Below are 19,052 nucleotides of genomic sequence, written 5' to 3' on the forward strand. Positions count from 1 at the left end.
GCCAATTTTCATGAGATTCTGAGCATGTTAAGACACCCAAAAAGTCCAAAAGGGTGGGGGAAAAATCCAGAAAACAAGGGAGTCCTGCACACATTATAGTGCTTGGGCCCTAATAAGTAAAATATTAACCTACCTTATGGAGGAAACCAGTGGTTAGTGGTTAGCACTGTCGCCTCGCACCTCTACGGTCAGGCTTCGATTTTCACCTTTGGGTTTGTGTGCATAAAGTTTACATGTTCTCCCTGTGTTTGGTGGGTTTCCTCAGGATCCTCGGGTTTACTTAGACAGTCCAAAGACATGCAGATCAGGCTAATTGGTATGAATGAGGAAATATGTGTGTGTTCTGCAATGGATTCATTCTCCTGGGATAGGCTGCAGCCCAGGGTTAGGATTAGGGTTAGACGATGAGAGAATGAAGATCCCCTGCTTAGGGATATTACCTCTAAAATCTAATTTTGCGCCTTCATTCTTTACATAGTACAGTGTGTTGATTTTGAAATAAAAAAAAATTAATTGATGCAATAATAAAAACAAGAAATTAATCATTATGACTTAAATGAAAATCCAAAAATATTATTAATCATTGTAAAATAATGCAAAGTCTCAAGCTGATCTCATAAAATTTGCAGATGGAAAATACACAGCCAGGATGGGGTTCATTTCTTTTCACATTAATAATAATAATGAAATAAAAAGTGAAATAGTAACCCACTTTGTGTCTTTTTATTTTATAAGAAATTAATGTGTGTGAAATTTAATATAATGTAGCCACATTTTTATTTAAAATTCACATTGAATCTTTTGTTCTTCATGAATCGATTCTGGAGTCGTTCAAAACGAGTCGATTCTTTCTCGTATTGCATATCAGCGTTACCAGTTTGAAAAAAAGAGAAAGAAAGAAAGGGGGAAAAAAAAAGAAAAAGAAAGAGCTCGCACATGGCCAAGTCCAAACCAGTAGGATTGTTAAATAGACCACAGAGCCATAAAGCAAAAAAGAAAGAAAGAAATCACACTAACTCCCCGACCAGTGACAAGGATTTAGGTTTATACTTTGTTTTATTAATTAATTATCTTTTTAATGATGTATTTGTGATTTGTCTTTTACTTTCACAAATTTCCATGTTTTTTATTTTAAACTCAGGGTGAGATACTAATTATGTCATGATTAGTAGAACCAAAATGCAAAGTTTTAATGAAACTACAGAAATGAATTAGTTAATGTAATATATATACATACAGTGGCGGACTGGCCACCTGGAGCAGCAGGAGTTTTCCCGCTGGAGTGGCTCGACCCAGTCAGTACGCAAACATATAAAAAAATGACGGAACCGACCCCTTCACTTTTAATTTACGGAGGGAGAGATATCGATCTTTTCTTGATGCAGCAAATTTCTCTGTGCAAATTAATAATAATTTCTATGAATAAAAAGGTGGAGCTAAAAGTTACCCAGAAATAATACATTGGCTCGTTAAAGTGGAAATTAATTTTTAAAACCACATACTAGTATAAAAATATAACACAATACAAAAACGTAAATAAAAAAGTATCACTGAACAGACTGTATATTGGGTCATATTTATAAAACAAAGAAACAAAGGAAAGAACAATAAGTCAAACAACATATTAAACTACGTATAAAGACAGTTTTTTTTTTTAGTGACCAGTAGCGCCAGTCTTACAGAGACCCAGGACCCTTATAAACAGTTTGACAGAGACATTTTGGCAGTATTGTGATTGTTTATTTATTTATTTATTTCAAAAGATGCAAGACAATACTGCAAAAATTTATCATTTACAGGCTGTTAGAAAATATTCTGTGCATTGTCTCTTAATGAGTCACAAGGGTGTTTAAAAGCATTCATCATTCACAGTTATTCAGATCAGTGTAAAGTTAGTATGATTTAGTGCTCTAACTCCACCTGCCACAGTTTCATCCCAGTGGAACAATTCTTTCTACATGTGCAGTGCCACGGCCAAGTGAAAAGAATCACAATCAAACTGAACAGGTAAGCTGGAATAAAATGAGTAGCAGCATTAACTTGTGCTAGTAAATATTATAGTCAATAACATTTAAAAATAATGTTTCTCAGCATTATATCAAATTAATATTGACTACCATAATAATTCAAATAAGTAACTAGTTTACTAGCGTGAGCTATTGCTGCTACGGATTTTATTTCAGCTTACCAGTTCAGTTTTATTGCCATTCTTTTTAAAATATTGTCTTCATAGATTTATATGATGTTTGTCTTGATGTTCGTTCCTTTGTTTTACTAATATGACCCAATATATGTTCAAATAATATGTTTAAATAGCATTGATTTCTGTATTGTGTTATATTTTTATACTAGTAACTAGTGTTCAAAATGTATCTTTACATTAATGAGCCAATGTATTATGATGTGGGCTGCTGTGGGCCAGGAAGACCAGGGCCACTTTTTGGTCCCAGTCCGCCCGTGTGTGTGTGTGTGTGTGTGTGTGTGTATATATATATATATAATAATTATTTTATACTGTTGGAATTTTTAAACTGGTTTGAATGGTGTTAATCCTTTATGAGTTGAGACGTACAATAATTTATAAAGGTTTCATAAATGTGGTGGTGGTTTCATCAATATCTTTAAAAAAGTTACTGTTACCATCCTGAAGTTCATTATTTACGTCTAACACCTCCAGATTTTTAGTAATTTACCAATTTATTAAAAGGACACCACATCTACACAACATTAATGTACCGTTACGTGTATAACGTGTGAGACAAGTCAGTTCCTGAAGTTTCTCACTTATGTCATAGTAGCTGTAATCAGTTGTTTATCTCAGCAGTGTCTATTTTTTTTCTTACAGATAAATGTAATAAAATAACACATTAACATAAATATGCTACTGTAAAGCCGTTATAGAAAAATTAACACCTGACCAATCAGAAACCAGAATTCAACAGCACAGTAGTACAAAGATCTCTCCATCAACATTTGTACTGTAATACCCCATCAGATAATAAATAATCTGGTATATTTTGATATAGTTTACGAGCAATCTAAAATATCCAGTACAAATAACAAAATGTCTTTAAAGGTACAATTTTTATTGTCATTTTGGTAATGGATTTGGAACAGGACAGAGGAACCGCGCTTTACTAGTGCTGTCGCGTAGGTGTTAAAATGGTTTTAAAATCCCCTTCGGTCTACACGCGTGTAAGAATGTGGTGGAGGTAATGAGGTCATTCTGTGAAAACTATTATAAAGGAAATTTTTATAATAGAAAGTAGAATAGAAACAAGGTGTCTGATTAAAACCTTCCAAAAAAATCTTTTGCAGTGCTAAACTTTAACATGACCATATTAGTCTCGTCTATAATGTGTAATGGATCTACGTAATGGTGAAGGAAATATACTGTAATTGTCATAGCAGCTGTGATCAGCATTTATGGCTAACCAACTCTTTCTTTTCGCAAAACATGGTTCTTAATTATCTAAAGCGATGATTTTCCTTTTAAGATTAAGGAAAGAATTGAAGGTAAACAAACAAATACTTTGGGACTTGAAGAATCATGATCATAAGAATGAAGGTGTAAAAGTGATTGACATTTACAGAAGACTTCAAGCACAGTACGGTGATGAGACTCTTAGTCGCGGTAAAACATTTAAACGGTGTAAACGTTTTAAAGGCAACCGTATGTCCGTGAATGACGATCCCGGCTGAGATGGCTCAGTCGTTTCCATGAACATTCCGTGAAAGAGACGCATCTGTCCACATGATCATTCACCAACACCACTTGCACATTACAGGAACTCGGTTGGGAGTTATTGCACTAGTGAAACACTGGGATGAGTGCATTAGTGATTTAGGGGATTATATAGAGTAATAAAGGGTGTTTTTACTCTCATACATTACATTATCTGTTTTATTACATTCAGTTATCCTGCACAATTAAAAATCCCAGTTTGACTTGAACGCCCCTTTTAAAAAGTGTGTCTGACAGGATTATGAGTAGAACCCATGTATGAAGCTCTGAACGCCTTATTTATCCAAACATGTGGTCAAGAATCATAGGATACTTAGAATAAAAGGTTTTCAAACACATTTTTTATTGTTGTTCCTTCCAGGAACCCAGATGTTTTAGAAAAGGTTACAACTGTTTAGGAACCCTTATCTATACAAAGAACTCTTTAAAATAAAAATAAAATACATTAATTAAAAAACATTGAATGCCTTTCTAAGAGTGCACTAAATATAGATACAATCTATGCTTAAAAGTATGTGGACACCTGACCATCTACATTTGGGCTGCTTCTCCAAAATGCTGCCACAACGTTAAAAGCACACAATTATACAGAATGCCTCTTCTCACTCCAATGTTACAGTTTCCTATAGAACTAAGAGGCCCAAACACTTATCCACTGTGACAATCCTGCGAGATCCACAAAACCAGCTCCATGGGTTATTAAGTGTGTTTTGGAGAGGAAGACCTCGAGTGTCCTGCACAGAGCCCTGCCTGAACTCCATCAACTTTACCATGAACTGGAGCTTCCTTAAAACTCCGACATCAGCACCTGAGCTCACCAACCCTTAAATCCCCACAGCTACGCTCCAACATCCAGTGGAAAGCCTTCATAGAAGAAAAGAGTGGAAGGAATCCTAACAGTAAAAGGAGGAATAAATCTGGAGTAGATGTTCAATACATACTGTAGTCAGCGGACAACCTGAATTTTTAGACCTTAACCCCAGTGGGAATCTTTGGGATGTGCTGGATGGAGGCTTTACACAGCGATCCGACTCTCTCATCATCAGATCTCGGAGAGAAATAAATGATGTGACGTTGAAAAAGCTTATCGAGACAGCGCCATGGCCGTAATCAAAGCAAAAGGCCGTCCAGTAAAATATTAGTATTTGTGATTAAGGTAGTGTGTTAAAACTTATTTATTTGATCATTTTTGTGCTTGTGTGAACAGAACCTCAGCAAGAGAACAAACAAGACACAATATCAAATATGAAAAAAAAAATCTATATTTATTTCCATTACGATATTAAAAATGGTATAAAAATGTTAAATATTCTGTACAGCGAGGACACTGGTGATATTAAATGCCTCTGTGCTTTAGCAGCCCAGAACATCAAGAAAATAAATAAATAAATAAATAAATAAATATAGATAAATAAATAAACGCAACACACACACACACCTCCACAGTGACAGGTGGCTAAAGGAACAGTGTGGAAGAGGGCTTAAAAGCGCCAACGTCGGACGTGGAAAGAGGAAAAAAAGAAAAAAAAAAAAATACCCCATAAATACACAACATCAGCTAACACACATCACGCAGCGTCCTGCATTTGGAATATCGTACATACATTAAAGGCTGAAGGTGGAGCACAAAGAGAAAGACAGACGTTGATTAAACCTCTTGAGGAGCTCTGATCCTGAAAGGTGGCGCCGGTGAGTCGCACGCCTCCAGAAGAAGCCCCTGACATCCGACACACATGTCCTGATTATGCCAGTCTCTCATAGCCAGAGTGTGAGGAGCGACGGAAGCGGATACATGGGACGATGTCAGAACCAGAGGAATCCTGAACACCACAACATTTACATTCATTCATTCATTCATCACTCTGGTGCAGACACAATGCAAACCCGACAACGAAATGCTCCATATTGATTTTAATAAACCCAGAGTAATCGGTTTAACATCAGGTACATATGCACACACACACACACAAACTGATCAGATTTCAGTTCAAATAATCTCTTTCATCAAGGTTAAATCAAGGTGTATAAATAACAGGAAACATGAAAGATAAAAATGTGCTTTAGTGTGTGTTTTATTACTGACTTACCGGGACGGATCCCACGTCCATCGTTCGTTCCAGAAGTCCCTCTGACTTTCCTCTGATTCTTTTCTCAGCACAATCTTCTTGAAGAAGCTTATGGGGAGGTTGATGCACCATTTAAATGGTAGACGCAGCTTTTGTTGGGGAAAACAAACACAAAACAACATTGATGTCCATGCAAATTATGAAGAAATAGAAAATGAATACATTTAGGCCAACGCAATCGAGCAGCCAGTACAGGCATGGTGCGGATCGGTGGTTTGGTTTTAGACTGATGCGACAGGTGCAGTGAGAGCTTCTGAGTTACTGATCAGAAGGTTGACGGTTCAAGCCCCAGCTTCCACAGCTCCATGGGCCCTGTATCACGGCTCCCCCGGCACTCTGACACCAGCTTCCTTCAAGCTGGGATGTGCGAGGAAAGAATTTCACTGTGCAGCAGTGTCTATGTATATAGTCCATGTATAGGTTTAACTTCAGCTTAACTTAACACTTATTTTGGAGGACAAGTAATAATCAAACTAATTGGAAACCTTTTCTAGCTATAAAAATAAAAACAAATACTTTTTGACTTGTTTTTACACATTGAAGTTCAAAGTGGAACTTTATTACCATTCACTTACAACTTTGGGAGGCGGGGCCTAAACCAGAGGGCGGAGACCAGTTATCCAAAATGGCTCCATGTGTACGATTCCAGCCTCTAGCTCTCGGGTGAGGTTTTGTGAATGTTTATAGGGAGCAGAGTTTCCATGCCAGACATGAGGGAGAAAGCAACAAGCCAAAACAAGCCAAATTGGGAATTCCTACTTAATTCAGAGTTACAACATTTCACTTCCCAGATATTTAGAATTCAGCATTTTAATGACCTCTTAGCAAATGAGGTATTCCGAAATCTAGCTAAACCTATGCATAATTTCTTGAAATAAGTTTACAACTAATCAAACATAAGACTATTAAGCTTATTTCTAGTCAAAAGTTACTAAAATTTTAAGTGAACAGTTTGTTGTTCTATTGCCAGAGAATGTTGTATTAAAATAAATTCTTAATCTTAATCCAAAAGAACAATACATTTTTCGCATAAAACTTCAACTAGAAATAAGTTACTCACGTTTGATTTGTAATTAAATCTTACTTTAAGAAATTGTAGATGGCTTTGACTAGATTCAGAATTGATTAGTTTGCCAAGATGTTCATTTTCAACACTGAAGTATTCAGTAGTGAGCATTTTCAAACCATTTTATCTCCTCACAACTCTTTATACTGTACTTTATGTAGCTCACAAATTATTCCCGATTATGGCTAGCTAACCTTTCTTGCTCAAGGGCTAACCTTTGCTAGCATAAAACCAAACACTTCCCTTGTTTCTTTAAATTAGAGGCTAAATTCCTAAAAGCGTGGTTTACAACAGGGTTTGGAAAGGAAATCTAAAAACATGGAAACGTCACCTTTAGTAGTCTCGACCTAAAAGAATTTCTCTCAGGTTCGCCCATGGATGCGCTGTTCATTTTATTTTGTGCGTGCGAAATGTCCTCCACGTCTGCCGAGGATTATTGAGAGTAGGCAAGCAAAACACATTGATAATAATTATTATAAATCACCACCACCACGAGTTAGTATTTTTTATTTTTGGATTTATTTTTCCGATTTTCTCCCTAATTTAGTCATGTCCAATTCCTCCCCGTCACTAGGCGGCTCCCACATTAAGACTACTACTACCACCAAGTCGGGAGGGCCGAAGACCATCATGTGTTTCCTCTAAACCACCTGGCAGCCGACCGCATCTTTTCAAACTGCCACACTCGAAGGACAGCACTATTCGCTCCTTTCGCGTGCGCGAGCTCACAAATGCCTCTGATTGGCTGTAGAGCCGTGATCAATGTGGGAGCACCAAGTACCTCTCATCCCTCCCTGTGAGAGAGCTCGGCCAATCAGCTCTCTAGACCTCCGGCTGCGAGAGGTCACAGCATCACCCGTTACAGCAAGGGCTCGAGTTAGTACTAACGTGTTTAACGTGTTTCATTACACTGGCTACATTAGCCTCCAAAACTAACGAAGCAAACTTCATACACCAGACGTTTTGGCTATTTAAGTACATTTGGGTTAATAAGTGACAAATTATTTAACTGTCCCCCCCAATGCCTAACATCCTACCTCTAAACAGCACTCAGGACACACAACCCTGTGGAAAGATAAAAACAGAGATCATTAAATTCCCTCACACTGCCTCATGCGACGCTGCTAAAATCAGATACAGGAAGGGAAAACCATACCTACTGCACAGAGAGCAGAAGTTGTGCCAGGTGAAAAACAAACTTCTCTTTGCGCAGCATGAACAAATCTGTAGAGAGAGAGAGAGAGAGAGAGAGAGAGAGAAAACCCCAGTCATTATGTTTTAATGGCTTACAGTTACAGAGATTTGCTAGCCAGCACAGTATCAGCTAAATATCTGGCAATTATTTTGCAATAAAAAAAAATATATAAATATTCATCTAATGAAGACTGGCAGAAAATTCAAATCTCAACATTAAGGAGATCTTTGATTAAACGAATTAAGCCGAGTTGGAAACTTGGCGTCACCGTGTTAGCATTTAGCATCGCTCTGTGTCGATCATTTCTGAAAAGTTTAGCCTTATGCAGATTTTGGAAGGACAACACCGAGCCCAACGCTTCCCCTTCAATGAAGGAACAGTACGGAATTTACACAAAGGAAATGTCTGACTTGTTGTGAATGTACTCGTCACTGCATAGTGCATTTTAAAGCAATAAACTTGCATTTACTTTTAAAGACTTTACTTTATTCAATTTATGAAGTAATAAATTAAAAAAGGGTTCATTTCCAAATTTCAGTCTTTCTTTGAATAGAGGCGGTACAGTGGCTTAGTGGTTAGCACCGTCACCCGCACCGCAAGGGTTCAGGTTTGATTCCTATCTCGGGGTCTGTGTGCATAAAGTTTGCATGTTCTCGCCATGTGTGGTGGGACGACATCCAGATTAGGCTAATTGGCGTTCCCAAATTCGCCATAGTGTATATATGTATACGTGTGTGTGTGCTGCAAAGGACTGGCATCCCATCCAGGGTGTACCCCGCCCCATGCCCCACGTGGTTTAGGCTTTAAATCTCTCGCGACCATGTATACAGGATAAAGCACTATAACGATGAGGGAGTCTGCATGTTCTCCCTGTGCTCGAGTGAGACAGAGTTTAGAAGTCGACTCTTTCAGTATCCCTAAATCAAGTCAGTTGACTCGTTGGGGGAAAAAAAAGGCAAAATTCCCATCTCTTGCAGCCATGCGCTGGAAAAACAGGGCCTCATATGTATTCATGTATGAATCTGACCAAATCAGCTTCCAGCATTTCAGAACTTCCTGACATTGTGCAATTTATTCATAAAGCTTATTTTAGTTTAGATTTCAAAATCTCAAAATGATTCACATGTCAAAATACTGGACACTTTATTTATATTTACTTTATTTCATGTTCATAAATCAAACTACAAATCCGTATAATCAGTGAGAATTAGCATAAATTATTATTAGCAGTACACAACAAGTGCCGATATGAAAAGCCACAGAAAGTCGGTTTCACTTTAATCTTTCCCGTAAAAGAGAAGAAGCTTAAACGCAGAACGTCCGTCCTGAATCGAAAACCCCGACTCACCCGCCAGTTCCTGTACAGCTCACCCGACGCCTTCCCCTTCTTCCTGTAATGTGTTTTGATGACATCAGCAATCGTTGTAGGAACAGAAACTTTGTTCTTCGGTGCCTTTTTAGAAACAAAGACGAGATCAACTTTTAAACCGTCTTACACCGCAAGAACACTCACGTGCACACACACACTTTTCTCACTTACTGGCTGGCGGACTTCCAGGTTGCCGGGCAAGGAGCATGCACGCCGTTTCCCCCGGTAGAGCCCGCACTCTTCAGGAAGACTCAGAGGTGTGGAGGACAGGACAGGAGAGAAACTGAGATTCTTCACACATGAACCTGCTGAAGAACATCAAACCACTGTGAGATCAACACTCCTGCTTCTCAAGTCAATTTCAATTTTATTTACCTCATGGTGTCACGGGTGTAATAGTTTTAAAATGAACCCACGGTACATTCTCATGAAAAGATGAATAAATTAAAGAGGATCCTGAAGCGATTTTGCTCTGTCCCCTTTGGAGAGGTGTTTGTCCTGAATTTGAGGTGAAATTAAAACTTCCTACAAACAGCCAAAACTTTTTAGTAGACTCCGGAGTGATGCAATAGAAAAGTGCATGCGATCAAAAGTACAAATCCCAGAAATCCTTTGGAGGGAGCCAAGAGCGCTAAAATGGTGCACCCTGGGAAAGAGGTGCATACGATCTCTCCCCTGCCAATTGTAGGCATCCACGCTCTGGGGACGAGGGCAGATAGCCTTCAGATTTTCTCAAAAGTGTTACTACTGATGCTAACCTGCCCATCAGTGGTGGACACGGGCCAGCATGGGCACTTGGATGACCATGCCCTTGCTGCCCCGGGGCCCCGAGGCATTCTTCCTTGGAGCACTTTTAATAGATCCCAACCCCTGCATACACGGAACATCCCCCAAGGACCTGGCGTTTTGGAGTTGCCCTGACCCAGTTGTCTGGATATCACAACTTGACCCTCGTCACTCAAATCCTTACGCTTGCCCATTTTTCCTGCTTCCAACACATCAACTTCAAGAACTGTCTGTTCACTTGCTGCCTAATGTACAAATCTCATCCACTGACAAGTGCTAATAAAATGAGAATGTTACGGACGGGGGTAAAACCCCAACGAAATATTTATTCCAGACGGTGTTCATGATTAACTTGAGTACTGTGTTTAAAACCAATGCCAAAAGTACAGTTACCGTTCTTTATTCACTCCTTTTTTATTTACATTTATATACTTGCTGAACTTTTATTTACCTTCCTATGACATCATTAGGTTACGATTTTAAAGTAACCACGCCCACTTTAAACCAATCACAAGAAACCGGATTTTTTTTTCTTCTGGATTTTGAAAAAAATCCTAAATATTTGAGAAAATATATGAACAATACATCATCTTTTGTAGATCTAATAGTACGGCTAGCTGAAACAGTAAATGAGACGTTAACTCGGAAGCTAATTAAGGCCAAAATGAGCCGTGTGTGTTTTACCTGTATAACTGTCCTCTTGTGGAGCCGAACCATCTTTACACAACATTTCCTATTTAAAAAACAGAAGCTACAGTGTTACTTAATGGTAATACTGAACATATTGTTTAAAAAAAAAGAAAGCACTCTCTGGGCCTTACTCGACATGATGCCCCCTCCTGGCTGGAGTTGTGTACTGCATTCAGAAAGGACATGTATTCATTTGAATCTTCACAGACCGACGTCAGGGATTTCACAGGCGACGTGCCGTTGTCCCCTGACAGATTTGGAGACCTAGTTACTGTTTCTACAAATCAAAATAAAAACATCATTCCTGTTTTCCCCCCCTACTTTAATCTACGTCTTGTTCATGTTCCGACTCCAAAAGATAATTTTTAGCGTTTCTTAATCGAACACCAGAATAACATTTCCAACAAGACTGTTTTAGACTTATTCTGCAAGATTCTGCATGTTCTACCCATAATGCATTGCATTTAAACCTAACCAACATACATCATCAAGAAACACAGGGCTAGGAAACAAAATAGTGCATCTAATCACCGTCATATAGCTACCCGAACAGTCAAGGTCTCGTACTGTATGTTGATTGACTTAAAACTAAACACCATCGAGTTCACTTTTCTGTCCGTGGGACAGAAGAGTAAACAAGTTTCCTACCAGAAATTCCAAGTTGGGTTTTGCTTTTAAAATTTTAAGTTATGAGCTCTAGGAATCAGAAATACACAGACAACGGAACCTTTGCATGGCCGTCTCCTTTGACACGAGGACAGGAGCTTCACCGGGTCAGTGGAGCGGATCTCCTGCATCAGCAGCTCATGCAGACTGACCTCGTGTTTCAGGTTCTGGACTCTCGGTTTAAGTTTTCGCTCCGAGACCTGAACAACAGGGAGAGACTTCTGGAGAAGGAATCCAGTATTTTCTAACACAGATTCAGTTTATTTCAGTGCGATAACTTGGAGAGGGAAAAAACAATAAGACATCTTGGCAAGTGAAAGTATCTCAAATCTAGTCAAATTATCTCAAAATCATCTACAGTATCTCAAATTATCTACAGTTTCTTAATTTAAGATTAACCATATACTGTTAATATCCATATCAAATTTATGATTATTTTTTCCCCCTATTTTAGTGTAAAGTGCTTCGCTATATTTAAGCATTTGTTTATAAAAAGAAGCAAAATTATCTGCCAATAAAATAAGAAATTTATGCTTTAAAAAAGTCTTACATTTTGTTTCTTATAAGCATAATAAATAGTTGTTTAATTTGACTAGTTTCAAAATATTTTTACATGCCAAGAGGTAATTTTTTGCACTGTAGAATATAAGCATACAACAACAACCCAAAACAGACTGCCAATTACAGTGGAACCTCGGCATACAAATGCTCTCCCTTAAAAATCTTTGCCTAAAAATCTTAATTTTGAATTGCCATTTGAACCAAACCGAACGACAAGTTGCCCATACGTCCAGGAGCCATTCAAAACCTGTTTGCGTCAGTAAAAAACAAGCGAAGTGAGTTTATTTTTTCATGGGATTTTTGCATTTTGTGCAAGATTTAGTGAAGGCATGGCACCATGGGTCGCGAGAATGTTATCAAGGACGGTAGCAAGAAGAAAAGGGAAGCACTTTCAGTTTGGTTTTTAAAGAGGAATCATAAATTTAGGTTAAGTGTGGCTTAATGTCCATTTATTTCATATTTTTACTTAATTTACATTTTCTAAATGTTTTAATTACATGCGCAAATTATTATAGTTTTGGAAATTGGTAATATTGGTAATATTTCTGGGCAGTTGGAACAGATTATCTGCATTTACATTACTTCTCATTTGAAAATTCTTATTTCTTATTACAATACCAACTTTTGCCTTGAGAAATTGACTCTGGGAATAAATTAAATTCATATACCGTGGTTCTGCTGCACATCTTTTATGCACTCCGTATAAAATGGCAAGTTATTATGATCAAATATCCAGGAATTGAGACACTGACCGGCCGCAGTTTAGGCCCCGACCGTATAACATCCAGCAGCGCTTGGTGAGGATCGGCTCTTTGCTCTCCACCACCGTTCTCCAACGCCTGCAAACCAAACCAACAGTAATCAAGATAATTTCACAAATAGTTACCTTAACTGTACAACATGTTCACATTTCATATTATTGCAGGTGTAATACAATCAGCAGCCACAACTATCACAAAAAACTACTTAGAAATCAGCCCTTGCATGCCTTCACAGTGAAACGTTTTTATAAATAAATAAAGATGAAAAATTTAAGTAAAACATATTTGTTAATGTTCTAGTTTAAATACAACTCCGATCCTGCACTCTGGCATGTTTAGTTTTCATTCAGTTTCACTCCTTTCCCAAACGCGCCCTTTTAGTGTCTTCAGAAGCATGAGCTTCCCCCGAACAGATAAAGAGGTTAGCCATTAGGCTCTAACCCCCTAGCCTAGCCTTATTTAATGTAGGTTTAGTTTATTTATATAGCACATTTAAAACAGCCACGAGACTGACCAAAGTGCTGTACGTCCACATCATAACAAGGCTAAAAGTACACGATACACACAAAACTAACAAAACTTATAGGCACAGTAGCACCTAGTAGGCCAGGGAAAACAAATAGGTTTTTAAAAGGGATTTAAAAATATGTAAACTAGGAGCCATTCGTATATTAATTGGCAAGTCATTCCAAAGACGCGGACCAATAACCGAAAAAGCACGGTCACCTCTACCCTTAAGTCTGGAATGTGGGATTAAGATGAGGTTCTGGTCACAGGATCTCAAACTTCTAATGTACCTTTTAAAAAGGGCGGCTAGAGAACAGCAGAACTGGGCGGAGCTAAGTACTGAGCCTGGGTGTGGCCTTAGTATTTATGAGGTCACAACAGGGGAAGTAAAATCTAGGACAATCTTTTTTTTTCCTTTTCCAAATCCAATTATAATCTTATCCGTTACAGGATCCGATATCTGATACTTTTTCTCAGATATCTGATCCAACGTTGTTGTTTTTTTTTTTGCTAGTACCAAGCCCGGGTATCAGAAACATGTCCTCTCTAATAACAAATAATATTTGTTAATTACAGTTTGTTCCTTAAATTACATGCATTACAAAATGAACGTGTGTACTTCGGTGCTCTGCCCTTTTAGATCACTACAGCTCATCAGGGTTTTGTTTCTTGTAACGTGACCTTGACTTTGCGCAGCGTGTAGCGTCTGAGCTGGATGTCTTGCAGGAGTTGGGTAAAAGGAGACGTGTCGACCGACAGAGGGACGCTGGGGTTCAGGTTGTCCCTCGGAGGACGCAGGACAACGCCTCTGCTCAACTCGTCCATCAGGTGCTTCCAGGTGAACTCCTGCATGGAAATGATTACAGCGCAGTCATGCAGAGATCATACTCAAGTGGGACTTGATTAAAAAAAAAGTATAAAGTCACAAAGCATGATTTTTCACTTTATTTTTCTTCACCCAGTTAGCCGTCATGTCCGGCGGCACCAGACTGTTCTCCGATTCCATGATCAGGTTCTGCAAACTCTGTTTGGGGGAAAAAAGAAATTGTGATGTTAATTCAATACACAGGATGAAGCTTTATATTCTATTCTATTAAATACTATACTCTCTCTCTCTGTATATATATATATATATATATATATATATATATATATATATATATATATATATATATTATACAGGTCAATATCTGTAATATAATATAATATATATATATATATATATATATATACATACATACACACACACACATACACACACACACATACATATCTATATATATCTATATCTATCTATATATAATTAAACAGTTACAGCTTCACCTATGACTATTACACAAAAAAGGGCACTAAAACTGGAGACTCCTTCCATGCTACATGCCAAATATTTAAAAAAAAATAATAATTTAAAGGTATTTTTATGTGGATACTGGTTCACTTGAAAGGAAAACATGTGTATTAATTAAAACCACATCTGATATTCTGTAAATCAGCCCAAATTAGAACTTTGCCAACTTCATGTTTAATTGATAAACACAGAAGCCTAAAATTTGTTCAAACATTCATTCTAAAAAAAAAAAAAAACAAGTGATCAGATTTAGGATTTAGTACAGGATCCTAACTCTGGTAAAACGTAACGCTCAACTCCGAAAGCTTGTGTTTATTTCAGAAACACGTTGAAGCTTTAAACTAACAGTTAGCCGTGTGTTTCTCACCTCCTGGGTTTGCTGGATAATCTGTAGATAGTTGCACAGCTCGATGGTGTGTGAGTAAAGCGTAGCGCACACACTCCTGTAATGCTGAGCCGCCTGACTCGGGTTATAAAGCCGCTCTTCACAAACCTGACCGGAGATCAAGTGTGTTTAATGAAACGTTAATGTTACTCCTGTGTTCCTCAACCAGATCATACAGAATCTACACACAACCACAAACATCAAGAGTGAGGAAACAATATACTGTGTGTAAGGTATAAAACACTCCATGTCCTGCTGTTAGAGGAAAATCATCAGCGACACGGTGGTGCAATGAAGCGGAAGCACCATAACCACCACAAGTGTTTTATTCCTCTAATTCTACAGCAATTTAACAAAAATGACAAAAAAGGAAAAAGTTTCTGCTTATTCAAGAACAGAACGTTTTATGGTTCCAATTAACGCCTATAAAAGAAATCAGTTCATGTTCTTACTTACATTAGAGCAGCTAGTTCAAAGTTATGACCAAAAACATAAAACTGCAGCATGTCACATCACCAATAAATCACTCAGACTGGAGACTCCTTTCATCAACGTTACATAAAATTGCACCTTACATTTAATCAGATTGTGTGAGCTGTTACTAAAGAAACGATAATGTTTTAAAGCGAGTGCATCAAAATAAACCTGTCATTTTCAACTGCATTATTTTTGATCAATCAGAATCGAGAATTCATTTCCCTGGAGTGGATATTAGTCAAGTCAAAAAGGAAAAAAAATCACATTACCGTAATTTCACTGTTCTATTTAACCTGCTTTCAACCATCACCAAACTCTTAAAAATAAAGCACAGTTGGACACAAAAGTGATGATCTGCACCTGCAGGACCTCCGAGATGGTCCCTATGGGCTGGAGGCAACGTTCGGCACCCAGTCTGATGTCCACCCTGGTCATCTGATCCACCAGCAGCTCCAGCGTCTCGTCCAGCTCTCGCTCTACGTCTGCACCAAGACCCCAGTCCAGACACGAGTACATCAGACGACCCACGTAGTCGACCGTCTGCACAAACACACCAACACTGAGGTGCACACAGTAAGGTAGGGGGGGATATTCATGAGGTGACATCTGATGCTTACCTGATCCTCTGTCTCGATTACAAACTGGTGTTCTGCATGGAGAGAAGAAGAGGGGAAAGCCAGGTGAGTGACATCATCACAGTGCTTGAGTATCTTTAGGATATACGATATGCTTCACTAGATTTCTATTTATTCAGGTTTTGTTGATAAGAGATTTTACCGTGGTATAGACACCATGTTAGTCTGATGGTACCTGTATCATGATAGATGGTGCCATGGTACTAATTTCCTGATAGAATACATGCACAACATGGTTCTACCATGGTACATACACCATATTGGCAAAAGTATTGGCTCACCTGCCTTCACATGCATATGAACTTGAAGAACACCCAATTCTTAATCCATTGGGTTTAATATGATGTTGGCCCCACCCCCTCTGCAGCTTTAACAGCTTCATCTCTTCTGGGAAGGCTTTCCACAAGGTGTAGAAGTGTGTTTATGCGAATTTTTGACCATTCTTCCAGAAGCGCATTTGCGAGGTCAGACACTGACCAAGTTGGGAGAATGAAATTGTCCAATATGTCTTGGCATGCTGAAGCATTGAGAGTTCCTTTCACTAGAAGTAAGGGCACCCTCCTCCAAGACCAACTCCTGAAACACAATCCCACACCAGTTCCAACATGACCGTGCACCAGTGCACGAAGCGAGGTCCATAATGCGTATGAGTGAGTTTGGCGTGGAAGTCCTGACCTCAACCCGATAGATCACCTTTGGGATGAATTAGAGCGGAGACTGTGACCCACGCCTTCTCTTGCAAAATGTGTTTGTCTGACCTCACAAATGCTCTGCTGGAAGAATGGTCAAAAATTCCCATAAACGCACTCCTAAAAGGTATACTAGAGGGTAACCTCTAGTATTATATACAACAATATGGTACTGCCTGTACTATGCCATTCCAGTTGTATGTACTAACATATCTACTTGTAATATAATACAGTGTGTACAAACTTTTACAGACGCTGTGGTACTCAATAAGTATCGTGGTATGCACAAAAGTATCGTGGTATACACCATAGTGGTACCATGGTACCCAGTGAAATGCCATAATACCCTGGTAATCTATAAAGTTCCTTGGTGCCTATCATGGTAATGTCTGAAGTACCATAAAAAGATATATGCAAAAAAATCATTACGATACTAAGGGAATGGCAGCATACAGCTGCTAGAGCACAAGTGAGAACAGGAACTAACTTGATTCAGGAACGTTCCACGGCATCAAATGTAACTAGAAAAGGATAACTGATTTGAGGTGCTCTTTTAAATATATAAAACGGGTGGGAATTTGTCTTAGGGGTCATTACAGCTACCCTGCACCTCCAGGGTCAGGGGTTCAAACCTGATCTCCACTCGTTGTGTATGGAGGAGTTTGGACGTTCTTCCACGTTGGTTTCCTCCCGGAAACCATGGGGTACACACCAGAGTTCAAAGATATTTGAGTATGTTTATTGTTTTTCTATAACATTAAAGAAATAGATTTTTTAAAATGCATCTTGTACACTTTTTTTTTTTTTTTTAAACGTATTTTCCCAGGACCCTGGACCTCTTACCCACTCTGCCGTGCTCTATTCTCAGAGAGACGTTTCCATCTTGAGAGAGAAAAATCCCCTCGGGTCCGGGGAGTCTGAAACTCCTCCAGGAGCTGTAACTCTGCTCGTCATCCAGACTGAAGTTCCTCTCCAGCAGTGAGCAGAGCTGATAGCACAGCGCCCAGGCCTGCTCCTCACACACCGGTTGGTTGTGTACAGACAGGATGTTCCTCAGAGAGAGCTGACAGCGGCTTAGAGGAAACACACCCTGCTCCATCGCCTTCGATTCATCAACCACGACAACAATCAATAATTCTTATCTTAGATCAGTGTAGAAACTTTTGATTAATCACAACTCCTGAAATTCAGGCTAGTCCAGTCTTCCTCAGGCTTAATCACAAGATCAATCAGGAAGCTTTCTGCTTCTCTCTTGGCGGACTTGTTTGATCATGTGACTTCTTAATTAGTTAACGAGGTGACTCAGGTGTGTTGGAGCAGGTAGGCTCGTCAAAGGCACAAGGATTCCCTGAGAACTGGTAACATCACCCAGACACTGATTGTTTCCCTACAGTAGCGTGCCATTAAAACAGCAAAGTGTTCATTCCACTTTTTGACAGTTCTCAGATAGTTCTGCTAATTTGTGGTAGTAATTAGTTTTGTCTCGGCTAGTCAGCTAATTATGTATCTTAGTTTTGTTAAATTATGTTGTATGTAGCACTTTGGTCGTGGAGGAGCGTTCTTTTGTTTCACCGTGTACTGAACTGAAAATGGTTGGACTTGAACTAGTTCTCTATTTTTCTACTTCACTCTGTTTAACCATGTTTTCTTTTCACTACTCATAAAAAACTGCTATACAGACATTGTAAATATACTTACACTACCCATAACTGCTGCTCACAACTCACAACTGCACATAAACTTAAACACTCAGGACTGCATTATTTATAACTGTCGCACAAATACTGTATGTATATTGTATATCATGACTTCTCTCATTTCATTCTCAACAAGTTGCACACACATTTAATTTAATTCAATTTTATTTGTATAGCGCTTATACCAATTGTCATTGTCGCAAAGCAGCTTTACACAATTAAAAGTTATTAATAAAAAAATGTTTAATAAAATAAATGTGAATGTATGAATCAAAATGTTTTCAACCACAATGTCATAACCATGGTATACAATATGTTGCTTCATGACACTCAGTGTCTATATAAGCCT

At 38.5% G+C, this 19,052-nt stretch overlaps 1 protein-coding gene across 4 annotated transcripts; it reads right to left on the reverse strand.

Annotated features, from left to right (window-relative positions):
• Positions 1–4,995: 4,995 nt before the first annotated feature.
• Positions 4,996–18,211, reverse strand: zgc:114123 (uncharacterized protein LOC569174 homolog). Of its 4 annotated transcripts, none has more exons than XM_053483120.1 (16): positions 17,850–18,211; positions 16,300–16,331; positions 16,043–16,222; positions 15,188–15,313; positions 14,431–14,496; positions 14,154–14,318; positions 12,957–13,043; positions 11,705–11,843; positions 11,109–11,254; positions 10,972–11,020; positions 9,673–9,809; positions 9,481–9,585; positions 8,094–8,161; positions 7,975–8,002; positions 5,833–5,960; positions 4,996–5,565 (listed from the first exon to the last, which is right to left on the reverse strand). In XM_053483120.1, exons 1-16 carry the CDS (start codon positions 18,103–18,105, stop codon positions 5,394–5,396), a joined length of 1,884 nt encoding a protein of 627 aa, XP_053339095.1. In that variant the 5' UTR covers positions 18,106–18,211; the 3' UTR covers positions 4,996–5,393. The 4 variants fall into 4 exon arrangements, with proteins under 4 accessions (XP_053339095.1, XP_053339096.1, XP_053339094.1 ...); XM_053483121.1 differs by having other exon boundaries at positions 11,109–11,224; positions 14,416–14,496; XM_053483119.1 differs by having other exon boundaries at positions 9,673–9,806; positions 14,416–14,496.
• Between the last annotated feature and the right edge of the window lie 841 nt (positions 18,212–19,052).

Source organism: Clarias gariepinus, chromosome 22 (assembly GCF_024256425.1).
Source record: "Clarias gariepinus isolate MV-2021 ecotype Netherlands chromosome 22, CGAR_prim_01v2, whole genome shotgun sequence".
Lineage (NCBI taxonomy): Eukaryota > Metazoa > Chordata > Actinopteri > Siluriformes > Clariidae > Clarias > Clarias gariepinus.